Source organism: Symphodus melops (genome assembly GCF_947650265.1).
Source record: "Symphodus melops genome assembly, chromosome: 3".
NCBI lineage: Eukaryota > Metazoa > Chordata > Actinopteri > Labriformes > Labridae > Symphodus > Symphodus melops.
The window spans coordinates 1,345,372-1,360,125 of record NC_136693.1 but is presented as its reverse complement, the minus strand read 5'-3'; the positions used below and the strand labels follow the sequence as shown (position 1 = coordinate 1,360,125).

Here is a 14,754-nt window from a genome sequence, read left to right as displayed (position 1 = left end):
CGGCTTCACTTTGTGGCCGGTTATAAAAAAAATTTCTTGTACTGTTTTCATTCATTAACTTTTTTAAATTTACCATACCAATCTTTGTACTTCTAAATCAAACAAAGCGTGCTTTACTCTCGGTGTGTTGACCTTTTTATTTTTTTTATTATAGAGTTAAATGCTGAGTCATTTGTAGAGATCTTAACTGGCCTTACTTTCACGGTAGGTAAACACAAACCAGCTCAAGAAATGACTCAGATATTATTAAAAGCTCCAGCATCAGGAAAAGCATTTTTAACTCCACTTTTTGTGAATTCTGAATATTTGAAAGGTGTCTTCTTCTTCGTTGTGTCTTTTTTTCTTGTATTTCAAGCTTCAATTTCTCAGACAGAATAAAAACAAAAGAACGAGTGTTTGTATTATTTTATGGCAGTTCCTCGTACCGCAGGCAGCTGGGAACCATAATCTTATTAAAGCCCAAATCAAACCGACACTGGGACGCTATCAGCAGCTCCACCCAAAAACACGGCAACTGACACTTACTGCTCGACTGGTAGAGCGAGGCCTGCAGCGGACTGTGACGGAGAGATAACATCCACTGTGCAGCTACAGGGACGAATTCAGGGTTCGAGAGTATTATTAGTTTGTGTTGTCAGGCAAAAAAGTTTCAGTTTTGTTTGCAGTTATTTTCAGATCTCAGCTGCTGGACGTCTCCGCCCTGAACAAGATCTCGAAGTGTTTCCACTGTCGAATGTTTCAGAGCAGCAGAGAGCGAGGGACGAGGAGGAGGAGGAGGAGGAGGAGGAAGGCTCTTTAGCTGATGACGATATTTGTATTTGTTCTCAAATTTTTACTAAAGTGTTCGGTTGGGCACTTTTTTTTTTTTTTTTTTACAACACGACTTCCAGTAGTGTTCAAAACATCTGTTCAGGTCACAGTGACTTTATTCACTATCAGGACTGTTTGTTGAAGTACAGTCACAGACTGTGTGGTCCAATCCCAACATATAATAATGAAAACAATGTTAACTTTTTTTTTTAACATAAAACTTAAAAAGACATAAAAAAACAGCAAAGGAACAATGGAACCAATTTTCATTACTGCAATACAAAGATTTAAGACGAAAGCAACGAGAAATAGATTTTAAAAATAATAGCTTAAAGTAAAATATCAGTAAAAGGAGATTAACGATGATTGTCGGCCCCTCAGGAGCTGACAGCTGGAATCTCTCCACGACGCAGAGGAAATTAGTTTTCTTCTTCTTCTATCTTTGCTCCTTCGTCAGCTGAGCCCGTGCTCGCCTCCGCACGGAAAGCGCCGTCATGGTGCAGCAGAGCGTCAGGCAGGGGAAAGAGACGCAGGCCAGCAGGAGGCGCTGCTCTCCGAACTGTCTGACCAGTGCAGGCCGCCTCCACAGGAAGTCCTCGAACAGCGCCTCCTGCTGGACCAGCGTGCAGACGGACAGCAGGATGTGGAAGATCTGGTGGCTGTGGCCGAGAATGTCAACGTATCCGGGGGAGAAACACTCAGGTATGGGACAAGAGAAGAAGAAGGCGGACGACAGAAACAGCACCACCTGGTGGAGAAATCATAGAAAGTCTTTACGAGGCTTCAGCTTCTTTTCACGCACAGATGCAGTTTGATCATAGTGATTAATTAGCACCACCTGCAGGAAGTGAAGTGGTAGTGCAGGGTTGCTTGTCCACCTGTGGGTGAGGAGACGGTCCGCGACAGGACTGATGTCCAGCAGGTAGGCCACACCCAGCGGCACCACCTGACAGAGCTTCCTGTGGAGCGGATACGGCCGCCGGAAACGAAGCTTTGCGTAGCAGCATGTGGTGCAGGAGAACCAGGCGAGGAGGGCGGCAGCTGGGAGGAAGACCTGCAGTACAAGAAACGTGCATCATGTTAGCACGTTTAAACAGATGTAGCATGTAGCATGCTAATTACACACCTGTCCCAGCGTGCTTTGTGTCCAGCTGATGTCAGAGCTGTAGAGGAACAGGGCCAGAGCACAGCCATACTGGTAGACCGCCATGCCAACATAGTCCAGGAAGAACGCTGAGTAATGGGCCTCCTCCGAGTGCGACTGAAACAGGTGAGCCAGAGCACTGCAACATGCACATATGACTATCAGTTTAAGGGAATCACTGGCTAAACACTGAAGCTTCAGTGTCCACCACATAGCGACCTGCGTTAGCATCCGCTAGCTGGTTTGAATTTAGGGTGAAATGAAAATCTGAGAAAGTCCATCAAAGTGGTTATATCTGTATGACTCATAGATTTAGGTAGCCTACCGCGAAACTGCTTTTTGCACGGCCTATTTAAAAAAAACACGGCCTTGAAATTATTGCACGGCTTGACCTAGGCCGTGCAAATATCTACATTTAATAGACGTGCTTACTACACGGGTGCGCTAAATATCTGATTAGGCTACATTCTAATTCTGGCAAAGAATATGTTTGCAGAATACCGGTACTGTAAAGCTTAAACCTGATCCTGTTTACGTTTCTACAGCCACCTGTGCCCTATTTGGTAGACGGCGTGTCAGCCGGATGACGATAGCCGCTATGTAAATAGCTTCATATGATAGCAGCTAACCGCTAACAACTAACCGCTAACTAATGAATTCAACAAAGGAGAAAAACGCAACATAAACAAAACCAACGCTGGAAGACATCCAGCAGTTCATCTTCTCTGTCACTGACATGTGACTCTTTATTACAAGAACTCAATCAAGCTTTGTTTCAGAGAAGGCTGTGATCGGCGAGGAGAAATACACACGGAAACAATCAGCTGTGTGTTACAGTCAATGGTTTAAACACGGCGGAGTTTTGTTTACCGACGTAACACGGGAAGTGACGATTTTTTCAACCAATCAACGGACTGCAGGGTTTAGCTCCACCTTTTCGGGTCAGCGCCACATTCGAAAATGCTGACAGATGATTGACTTATCAAGGTCTAGAGATCTATTATTACTGGATGACACATGTAATATTATGAATTTATTTGTTTGTTGTTGGTTTTTTAAAGAAAGTGCAGATAGAAGTAGCGGGCCAACAAAGGGGTTAGACAACATGAACCAAGTGAGTTGCAGTCAAATGATGAAGGGGTGTGTCAGGGCAGGGGCTGTACAGTAAATCAACATTATCAAGCTTGGGAAAACTAAAATGTGTAACAATGCATCTTATTGAACAGAATGCACCATTTAGAGACTTCTTCAAAACCAGTGTGTTAGGGAGCACATAACCTCCGCTCCGGCGTGCCGCGCCGCCGTGAGTGACACTGAAAAAAATTTGCACCCCCTGTATTTTTTTTTGCACCCCCTGTTTTCCCATTTCTGCCTAAATCACTGGTATGACTGCATGTGTTTATCTACATGTGGAGGTTGTTTCTGTTGGCTCACCTGCAGCTCAGGTATGTGACAGCAGAGAATACGTAGAGAACCAGAGGCAGTGAGGCGACGTCCACAGAAAATCCCTGACCTTCAGGACCCTGCAGCCGAAATCCCAGGATCCCCTGAGGAGGTCAAAGATCAGTCAGGGGAGGGGGGGGGGCGGGATCCAATCAATCAGCAGGTCAAAGGTGAGATTTAATTACCCCTCCCTGCACGACGGTGAACACCATGAACCTCAGCACCACAAAGACGGCGGCCAGCAGGTGGCTCCACACGTTGACGGTCTCGTTGTGGATCTGGAAGAGGCTGAGGAGGTAACACCGCCATGACAGGCCCGCGGGACGATACGCAGACAGGATGAACCGCTCTCGAAACAGAGGGGGGACGTCCACATCTCTGACGGTGGCGGGGAGGGAGGGCAGGAGGCGGTCCAGCAGAGTGCGGAAAGTGAGGAACAAGGAGGGAGGGGCGAACGACACCAGAGGCATGATGGGAGGTTCTCGAGCTCAGTTGATGAAATGATTCTTCGGGCTTGAGGTGGTTTCACACCTTCTGTCATCATCAGGTAGACGAAGTGTGCGTCAGTTAAAAGATCTCAGTCGTACTCATCATGAAAGAGTGCAAGCAGGTCGACGGCTGAACCAAACCTACCTGAGAGAGCGAGAGAGAGAGAGAGAGAGAGAGAGACTTCCCCGTGTGCCGGCTTCAGGACGAGAGCTTCCTCAAGAACGCCGGACGCATTTTTTAAAAATGTTCTGTTTCACTCAGTCGAAGCTGATCGGTCCTGAGGGGTTTTATCCTGTGAGAGTCTTTGACCAGCACAGTCCTGCAGTCCGGCTGCTGTCACATGCATGCTATCACACACACACACACACACACACACGCACACACACAGGCCAGATCCCAACAATGTGTTCTTGTTAACAGCTAATTCAGTTTTTCTGAGTAGAGGATTTCAGGCGTCATGAGACTCACAATATAAACCTGACTGTTCAGCGACTTTTATTTATTTACTTTTTCTTTTTTAATAGAAAATAAAAATCAGAGGGAGTAGAACATGAACATAAACTATATTATTTGAGATATTAATTTGGTGCTTTTTGTTTTGTTTGTTTTATTTCTCATTCTTTATCCCTTATATTTCTTATCTGTGTTTGTATTTTAACATGTTCAATAAATAACATTTAAAACAAAAGTCTACAGGCTGAAGAATTGGACTCCTTTGTTGTTGTAGTCAAGACCACACAAACCAGAGATCAGAGCGATCCACTCGGACAAAGACAAGAGGAAGATCAGAAATATCTCTGGAAAATCCTCATCTTGTGTGCTAAAAATGAATTTAAGTTTTCACACCTATAAAAGTATTTACATGAGAAAGAAGCCGATCAGTGGTGACCAGTCTCGATTTAAAAATCCCTGATTCTGAGAACGACCAAGAAGGCAGAGGCGAGACCTTCAAGAAGACCGAGACTGATTTCAAGTTCTACAACACCACCTCTAATTTTAGAACGTGAGCTACGTGTTTTGTTTTTTTTGCATGTTTTTCTCGATCACAAAAAAGGAGCTGATGAAACTCTGGGTTAGACTCTGGGTTAGAAAAGTTTTATTTCTCGATCTCTGTCATGATCCTCTGTATAAATATGTGTCTCTTCAGGTGGCTTCATCCTGGTCGGTTCTGGCCCTGACGCAGGTGCAGCCCACAGCCACAGTCTGGAACGATGCGTTGTAGCAGCGTCCTCGGCCCTGCCGGTGCAGGACCAGGATGTTCTGGTAGATGGGGACCGAGTTAAATTTGTGCGTGTCCATCTGTCCCGGGTTGGGACTGACGCAGAAGCTGCTGCTGCACTCGGCTTCCCAGATCGTCGAGCGGATCCGGTTCTTCTCCGTGTGCGACCTGAAGGAACAACAGACGAGTCATCGGAGTGGACAGAATAAATCGCCGTGTTGGAGGGACGCTAACCGTATTCTCTCAGGACGGGCACCGACGTAATCTGGAGCCAAGACGTGCACAGAAGGGAGCTGGCTGGTGGAACCACCGTAATGATGCCCCGCCCCTTTCCTCTATCTAGAGCACACGTTTAAGTTCCCGATGAAACGTCAAAGATTACCCAGACTGCGTCAGCAGAACAGATTCTTGTGTTGAATTGAAGCAAACGCCGCCGGAAAGTTCAACGACTCTATTGTTGGTTTTTGCTGCTGCAAGAAGCCTCATTGGTCAACAGAGCTGTCAATCATGACCTTACATCAGTTAGGTTTTTTTGGAACTTGGACAGAAATCAATCTAAACATTGTAAAAGAATCTGGGTTTGAATAATGTGGCGTTTATTTTGATTTTAAAGCCACACGTCTCATCTGTTAACATGAAGGAGGCGGGGCTTGTGACCTATACTGCAGCCGGTCAGCAGGGGGAGCTCTAAACACTTCGGCTTCACTCCCAGACAGTCTAAAGGTGTTTCAGTTAGTGAATATATATTGGACACATCTTTTAGGTGAGCTGTAGAAAAGCTTGAGGGGCGACCCTGTCGGTGTTTCCCCCCCGTCATGTCACCTGACTGACACGTTTCTGTGAGAGGACGATCAGCAGCCGGACACGACTGCATTCAAACAGCCTTTGTGCTGGCAAGTGAACCAAGAGCAAATCCATCCAAAAAAAAAAAACATGAGTTACCATGACAACGGACAGCAGAAAAAATAAATAAATAAATAAAACGATCAGAAATCTAACCTAGATGGTGACTGCACACACTTACTGCACTTACTACACACTCGTGTATCTTTGGTCTGATTGTGATCGTTTCCCCAGATACTGTAATCTCTGACCTGACGCTTTGCATTGTGGGAAACTGTGCAGTGAGGAAGACTGATCTGATTCCGACTTCCCTGATTCAGAACACATCCAGGTATTTTGAGCGTCCTGTGGATCATGCATTTGTTTGTAATCAGTATGTATATTAGTTAATAGGCTGGTTCAAAAACACCTCGTCACTTCCTGTTTACCTGAGCTGTGAAGACCGAGAGAGAAACCGACCGTCACTTCAAAAAACGACAGATAAATGTTCATATGAGCGACCAAACTGACCTCCAGATCCACGGAGACAGGGACCTGATGTGGATGTCCCCGTTTCCTTCAGCGGAGGAGGAGACGTCTGAGGAGAATGTCAACCTGGAGTCACAAACAGGAGGCGGAGCTTTCACCACAGAGGAGGAGGAGGAGGAGGAGGAAGGGGAGGCTACCCACAATACACTGCAACATACCTGAGAAGAGATCAATACTGTGAGTGATGAGGACCGAAAAATCGGCTACAATCACTTCTATGTGAAGCAGTTCCACTGCCCGCTTCCATCGCTGCAACACCTGTTCACCTGATAACTGCTCTCATATCTGGCAAACCCAGGGGCGTCCAAAACGGCTACGGCAAAAATGTACCTAGCGGCGAGCTAGGTGGACGTGGTTGCTCGTGCTCTGTTGCTAATCTGGAAATGAATACTACATACATAATCCCAAACAACAAGGAAGTGACACACAGATGTAAAATGTGACGACGCAGAGAGAAAACTAACGGGGAAGACGGAGGCGTAGAAGGTCACCCAGACTTAACATTTCCTAGCATAACTCTCTCTCGCCGTGTAGTTCAGGAAAAATGAAAGTCCAGAAGAGTCGATGCTCACCAGCAGAGTGCAGACGCTGCGTCTCAGCTTCATGATGTCTCTGTGCTTCTGTCCAGCGTCTTCACGCCGCCTTGTCTTTATGATGATCTGCTCAGATCAGATAAGGGCAGATCTCTGACACGATAACCCGACATGAACAATCAGACGGGAGATTCCTGTAATCTGTGCACTCGATCTCGAGTTTCACAGAAGAGAATGACTTCACGTCAGCTGATAACATCTCCATGTAACCCTAAACCCCTGACGAGCAAATCAGAGCACGCCGCAGATAAAGAGCAATGAGTCAAATCCTCTGCTGCTTCATGTCCACTGTGTTTGCAGAGTGGGTTTTCCAAAGATGCTAAAGATGTGAAGATAGCGTGCTGAAAAAGACGCCACGTCAACATTTACATCTGACGGCAAATCTCGTCGTACGATCCGAAATCACAGAATGCAATTTTGTTGATGCGATAAAACAGTGTTTTTAAAGTAAGGAGCGGAAACACACTAAACCGTCCCACAATGCACTGCAGCTCTGCGAGAGCGCGTCCAGACGCTGCTGCTCCTCCTCGGGTGCGAGCTGAGGCCTCGATTGGCGTCCAGAAAAAGGAATCAGCTGAGAGGAGAAGATCTGGCCCTAACAACTTGTCTGATTCACTTTTCCCCCAAAAATACAGTGAAAAGTCAAAATAAGTTTGAGTTTTATTTAATGAAAAAATCAGCTTATGATAAAGAGCATTAACTCAATAATCACAGTGATCTATAAACGGTCCCGTCTTCCCCCTGACTCAATATTATCACAAATAAATGATATCAATAACACAACAGACTACACACCTGAGCCCGACAAATACTTCATCTATACCTTCGATCTATTCAAGGCTCCAACAGTCGATGCTAGTTTGATGCTAGCTCATCGAGCATGACGTGTGTGTGTAAATATGTGAATTACAATTTATGATTTTCTCTTCGAGTTTAAGAATCCAAGTAAAAAGTTCATTTCAAATTCATTCTACAGTAAAAAAAAAAAAAAACACCTTTCACGCACACACACACACACACACACACACACACACACACACACATGCATGCATGCATGCAAAAGTAAGCATACACACACACACACACACACACACACATGCATGCATGCATGCAAACGTATGCACACACACACACACACACACACACACACACACACACACACAGAAAGCAGCCAGTGTAATCCAGTCATCAGCTTCCTGTTTCCATATATGGTGTTTAGACAGCAGAGAGCCTTGTGGCCCCGCCCCTCCCTGTGACATCACACCGAGGGGGGGTGGGGGGTGTGTGTGTGTGTGGTTTTCGATGTGATGTGGTCGACTCTGAGGTTTGAGCACCGAGGGTTTTTTTTAAAAATTTGTTATCAGTCAGCAGCTTTTTGTGTGACCTGGTTTAAAACAGAGACGATGGGGAGCCGTCTCAGAAATCTCCGGATTGGTTCCCGTCAGAGCTGTCAGCAGTTCTTCAACACAAACAGGAAACCAATACGAACCTCAAACTGTACAATTAACATCTGCAGCCTCAACTGTGACACCAGGAGTTCCACACACAACTTCGAGATTCACTTTTTTTTATTTTAAACCAGAAGTGAGTTAAACTGTAAAAAAATGATTGTTACCTGCCTGGGACCCCCGAGCAGTACGGGGGCCCCTGAGGGCTGACAAACTGAAACCAAAGCAGCGGCCTTAAATATGCAAAGTTGGTGCTGAAACCTCGATAAGGCCGCCTGGTCCGACTCTGGTTGCCCTGCTCAGCCTGGCACGCTGCAAGGACGATATCTCAGTATCTCTTTGAGCTCGACCTGATTTGATCAATAAGAGATTTGTGTGTTTGCAGCTTGACAAACAAAGAGACAAACAAAGCTGCTACCATGAAGCACATTCAGCTTCATGCATGATTTTATAAGAGAAGGTAAAGGTTAGTCACGCTGCTCTCCACACATGAAGTATGGAGTGTGTGTGTGTAGTTTCTCATCAATCAGGAAGCTGAGATATCAAAACAGTTGATCAGATTTGGAGTCGGGTGTGGCTGCAGCCTGGAGACTTCTCGTCTCACGCTTTTGTTTTGATCATTAGAAGCTCACAAAGGTCCAGACGGGAGGGCGCGAGGCCAGATGCTCCAGGCTCCAGCCGGACACGCGCCACAGATCTGTGACGTTGGTTAGCATGAGTTGGAGCGTAGCAGTAAGACGCCATCCTGAGCGTGGCGTCATGACAACATGGCTGTCTTTGACATATTGTCTGTTATATTACAGCAGTGGAATCCAAACTTTTTGACTCGTGGGCCAAAATTGTTGTGTTAGAATCGGCCACAATTATTTTTATGTATTTCAAAATAATATTGTAAAGAACTTTTTGTGTTTTGACCTCTTATAAAACAATGTAAATAAACAATAAACAAACTGCAGTGAGAAACTATTGTGTTCATTTAAAAAAAATAAAAAGTCAGGCTTTTCAAAATGTTTTAAATGAGTATTTTTCAGTATTTATCTCAGGTTATTAAATGGTTAACAGACAGTCTGCTTGTTTGCAAAAAAATATGCAAAGGTTTCTTTTTAATAGAAGTGGAAAATAATCACAGCTGTTAAAACAAAAAAAGAAAAAAAATACTGTACTGAATATTTTCTATTTGAACCCTCACGAACATGAAAAAGAAAAATAATAAATAAGCCATCTGAATGAGGCCTCGGGACAAAATCTTCTGATTCTTCAACTGAAGTTGGGGGCCGCAAAAAAACCCCTTAAGGGCCGAACTTTGGCCCCCCCCCCCCCCCATTACAGCCTCTTAAATAAATAAACATGTTTGTGCAGATTGTAAATGATGCAAATACGTTGAATAAAGTCCTGCATGAGATCCACTGCATATTACAGATATTGAATTTTTACTGATGTTTCCACTTTGCATCGGCACACTCACTTACTCAGTCACAGAGTGTGTGTGTGTGTGTGTGTGTGTGTGTGTGTGTGTGTGGTTGCCTCAGACCACACCAGAGACTCTTTGTCTCCTCTGAAAGCCCCCGCTGTAGCTTCTGGTTCACCTCTCTGTAAAAGGTGTTTCCAGTCACCGCAGCAAGAAAAGTCCTAGAAAGACACACCACGCCTCGCTGATCAAACAGACCACGCCTCGCTGAACGGGTGACACACACACACACACACACACTCCTCTGATTATTAAATCTGAGCGTGATCACGTACATCTGAAGACCACAACAAACATGCCAACTGAGACCTCGGAATAATTGTGACAACCTTCGTTACGTCGAAGGTGGGTGGGAGGAAAAAAAACGTTACTATGAGGTGACGTCATCTTTCCCCCCTACACACCTTCACTCATTCTGATTTTTTTTTATTCAACATTTGCTGGAACTTCATGAATTCCATTTTGAGGTGGGGAAGTTTGATCGACCTGTGCGGAAACAACGCGTCAACAATGATCCGAGAGCTCGAACCAAGTCAATGTGTTTGGACTCTGCTGTGATGCTCGATACACTCTGAACAAGGCAAACCTGTGAACATTAAACTGTTACACAACAGCATCAGTGTCTGGGAATCTTTAAAAACGGAAATGGTTTTTCTGTTTGCACACTGTTTGACGCAGAAACACAGAGAAGACGCATTTCAAGATATATATAAACGAAATAAGCAGCTGAACAGCACGAGGGAAGGTAGAGAGAACACAGGTGAGCGAGACAGCGGAGTGAAGAGCAGGTGTTCACCTTCAGCTGGATGAGCAGAGAGGGAGCAGGTCTGCTGCTGAGGGAGAAGCTCAACATCACACACACACACACACACACACCTGCAGGAGAAGAAGAGCAGTAAAGGGGCTGATTGACTTTCACACTGACGTTTTTGTAATTTATTTAAATAAAGACGTGCGTGCAGATCGTGTGATTGCACACTCTGTTTTGATGACGCCCTTAAACGCTCGTCCTCCTTAAATGCTTCGTATGTGTGCAACAATCTGTGCAGGAATAGCAAATACATCTTCTTTTCTGCAAACCACCAAAACCTGCTAATGGACATAAGCCGCCTCTAACAGCAGAATCCAGTCTTAGTTTCTGCATGAAGTCCAAAGAGTAGAATTAGACATTGGGAAAAAATTATCATGTGACCTTTATTTTACCAGGAAAGAAACTTGTTGAGATATTAAATGTTTTTTTTAAAGAGCGTTCTGGTTGCGACAGGCTGCAGCGCGAGCAGCCAAACATACAAACACAAACTATAATTTATTAGACATTAAAAGACACAAACACGTGTGAAGAACATCCACCGTCTCGTCAGGGTTAGGGTGACCTTGGTGTGCTTAGTTTGTAGTATCACGAAGGAGTCTCTCTGATCACTGGTAAGCATCAAAGCCGTTAATCAAACCAGGTCAGAGCGGAGCTGGAAGTGTGGGATGAAAAAGAAACGTAGCGTCAGAGGTCGTGATGCTGAGACGAACCCGACCCACCTGAGTCACAACTCGACTGTAAACCAGGTCAGACTCTGCAGCGTCACTTCCTGCAGCGAGAGTGATGCTGCAGCGGAGAACTCAGCAGGCGGAGGATTGGCGAGGGGGGAGGGGGGGCGAGGGGGGGGGGGGTGTGTGACTGACCAGGGATCCTCAAGAAATCACCAACATGTCAAAATGTCTCCTGTTGCATCAGATAATAAAGCAACTGTGATGTCACTGCTCTTTGACACTTCAGATGATTTCCTTCCTGCAGCATCATCGACGTCTTGCTCAACACTCACCCGCACTATGCGCTGGCAGGATGTCACCCGTTTCCACCAAGTGGCTCAGTTCGGTTCGTCTCGGTACGGCGTGCATTTTGTGGCGTGACAGAAGGGACGGTACGGATCCCTCGTTTTTTAACAGTCCCAACTTTTCACTGTAGAAACGCCATGAAATGGGTACCACACGTAACCGTACTGACCCGGACCGGGTCAGAGTCTCAGATGTCAAGCTGCCTGCATTCTCTCTACAGGCCAGCAGGGGGAGACTCTAACGGTTTGAATACTCAAAGCACAGAAGTCAGTGAGAAAATCGTCCTTCTTCTTCTCCGATGATTTATGAAGAGCGTAAACATTTTGTAACATTTCAATCTTTTAGTTTCGAGTCTTTAATAAAGCACGATGTGCACGGTGTAAACGGCGGTCTTATCTCGGGCAACAAAGACGATGAAGAGCTGTGCGTTGGCGAGCTGAGGTGGCAGGATGTTTTGGTTGTTCTGAGAACTCATGATCGTGATGACATTTTAAACACTAGCGTGCGTATTAGATGAGTTATCCTGTTTGAAATGTGATCATGAATCCAAAACACTGTTTTAGTTTTCTGGTTTGTTCTTGAGTTTATCCCGACGGCGGTTTGGGTTTAATTCAAGATCTTCCACAAAAGCATTTCTTAATAGAAACCGTTTTGTGCGGTTTCTCGTTATGAAACAGAGTCAGCTGTGTGGCACAGGATGCAAGAACGTTTACGCTGCATGCTGTGAGATCTCTCTTAATCTGGAATCATTACGAGTGAAGTTTGAGGTTAAACCGGTTTCAGAAAAATTATCGATGGGAGTCGATGCAGACGATGGAAAGATACACACTGCTTTCGATTTGCACTTTATATTAACCGATTTCTCAAGGTGCAGATTTGATGCTGGAGATAAAAATGGTGACCTAGAAAACGTGCAGCAGCTTTTTGCTCTGTGGGATTGTTGAACCTCGACATCTCGGCTGTGAAAGTGGGTCGAGCATCGGGCCTTGTCATGCAGTCGAGCCTGTGTGGTTTACAGAGGAGGATCAAAGGCACACACAGAAACGACGATGGAGTAGAAGAGGATGACAGGAAAGGTGATGACATCATGAAAGGAAGTCCGACGGCCGCGCTGACTCTGACGACGAGCCGGATAAATAAGAGGGGGAGGACGCCGAGTCCAGCAGAACACCAGAGGAAGATCACCTGCAAACAGAAACTCCACGTCGGGTCTGAACTTCAGGAGAGAAGAGCCATCAAACTGCCAGCACCTGAACCTCCAGCCGAGCCCGAGGACCCCGAAAGAGCGAGACTGGAACATCTGACAAAAGACCAGATCTGAAGACACAGAAGGAAAACTCAAAGCACGACTCTCAGCATGTTTTCATCCAAAGTGACGGTAAGAGAAGCTTCATTTCTTCAGCTGAGTCGTTCAAAGATCAGGCCGGACGTGAGACGTGTTTTATCCGAAATAATGCCGACATACGGAGGCCTGAAAGGTTCAAAAGGCATTCTGAAAATAAGGATTAAAGTGTGTTTACGCGCCTGCTGGTTGTTAAAACCAAAACTTAAAAGTCATTTTCAGATTTTCACACGTGCAGAAAATCAAAACATTAAATCCAAAATAACGATGACAATCTAATCACAGCACATTTTTATTTTATATTTAACGTCGTTTATCAAATATATATTTTGTGTTATAAGTCAAAAAAACTTGAAACATTAAGAAGAACTCGTTTAAAAGTTGAACATATTTAGTCACCGATTTAAACTGGTTTCTGAGGACTTCACACTCAGCTCGTCAAGAGGCAATGCAGGCTTCCGGCCACTAGGGGGCTCCAAGAGCTGCCACACATGAACCCACAGCAGAGGCTGAAAAAAGGGTGCAGGGTTTGCATTGACAGGAGACCCAGTCCAGGGTGTAACACTTCCTCTCCTCTTCCTCAGGTTGTGATGATGATGGTGATGATGATGATGATGATGATGATGACAGAGGGGGCAGCTGTGATCAAACATTCAGGGAAGACACACAGGAAGTCTTCTGGCGGCGCATCACTTGAAACCGTCCCCCTGCAGCTCGACCACAAGACGTTCGCTCGTGTCAGAAACATCAGGCCGCTGCACAACTCCTCCATCTCCCCGTGGACCTACAAGTAAGACACACACACACACACACACACACACACACACACACACACACACACACACACACACACACACTTACATATACATGAACTTAAGTAAACTTTTTTAACCCTCTGAGGTCAAGTTGCTCTGATATAAAATGTCAGCATGAAATTAATCGTGTTTGTCCCTTCTCGTCCTCAGCATCTCCCGCGATGACTCTCGGTTCCCACCGGTGCTCTCCGAGGCTCGCTGTCTGCTGCAAGGATGTCTGGACTCTGAGGGCCAGGAGGACCTGAGCCTGGAGTCCAGACCCATCATGCACCAAGTGTTCTACCTGCGCCGGGTCAGATCAGCAGGGGCAGAATCAGAATCGGAGGACAGCTACCACTTCCGCCTGGAGTCACGCCTCATCGCCGTGGGCTGCACCTGCGTCCGCCCGATCATAAAGATCCAACAGTGAAGGCTGGATGAGCTCGGAGCAGCTCCTGGGTCAGTCTGAGACAAAAAGCAGAACAGGAAGTGCCAAAAAAAAAAAGAAAAATTAAAAAATGTTTTTGTTCCTTAAACTAAAACTACGGACTCCCTAAGAGGAATACATCCATACATTTTATTTCACACTGTTTTGCTGTAATAATGAGAAACCCTTTTCTTAAAGGAGCAGTATGTAGCTCCGCCCCCTAGTGTTTAAAATGAGTACTGCAGTCTAAACTCTAATCAGGGTTTCCTCGTAGAAGTCATAATTCTGTTTCGTCTCCTCAAAATGAAGCGATTAGATATCAAAGTATTGATTTTTGAAACAAACCCTCGATGTATCTCCTCATGCAAAGATTAGTTCA

The 14,754-nt window shown here is 45.4% G+C and overlaps 3 protein-coding genes across 3 annotated transcripts; 1 reads left to right on the top strand and 2 right to left on the bottom strand.

Moving 5' to 3' along the window:
* Positions 1-1,246: 1,246 nt before the first annotated feature.
* Positions 1,247-3,867, bottom strand: LOC306821349 (membrane progestin receptor beta-like; the record flags this gene model as incomplete). The annotated part of the gene is made up of 5 exons (XM_079339715.1): positions 1,247-1,558; positions 1,649-1,864; positions 1,937-2,093; positions 3,389-3,501; positions 3,583-3,867. The coding sequence occupies 5 exons, from the start codon at positions 3,865-3,867 to the stop codon at positions 1,247-1,249; spliced, it is 1,083 nt and encodes a 360-aa protein (XP_079195841.1).
* Positions 3,868-5,029: 1,162 nt separating this feature from the next.
* On the bottom strand, positions 5,030-12,287 carry il17a/f2 (interleukin 17a/f2; the record flags this gene model as incomplete). The annotated part of the gene is made up of 4 exons (XM_079340331.1): positions 5,030-5,273; positions 6,459-6,634; positions 7,049-7,135; positions 12,189-12,287. 4 exons carry the CDS (start codon positions 12,285-12,287, stop codon positions 5,030-5,032), a joined length of 606 nt encoding a protein of 201 aa, XP_079196457.1.
* Positions 12,288-13,163: 876 nt separating this feature from the next.
* il17a/f1 (interleukin 17a/f1) lies at positions 13,164-14,423 on the top strand. The gene is made up of 3 exons (XM_079339720.1): positions 13,164-13,184; positions 13,739-13,944; positions 14,120-14,423. Exons 1-3 carry the CDS (start codon positions 13,170-13,172, stop codon positions 14,376-14,378), a joined length of 480 nt encoding a protein of 159 aa, XP_079195846.1. The 5' UTR covers positions 13,164-13,169; the 3' UTR covers positions 14,379-14,423.
* Positions 14,424-14,754: the final 331 nt, after the last annotated feature.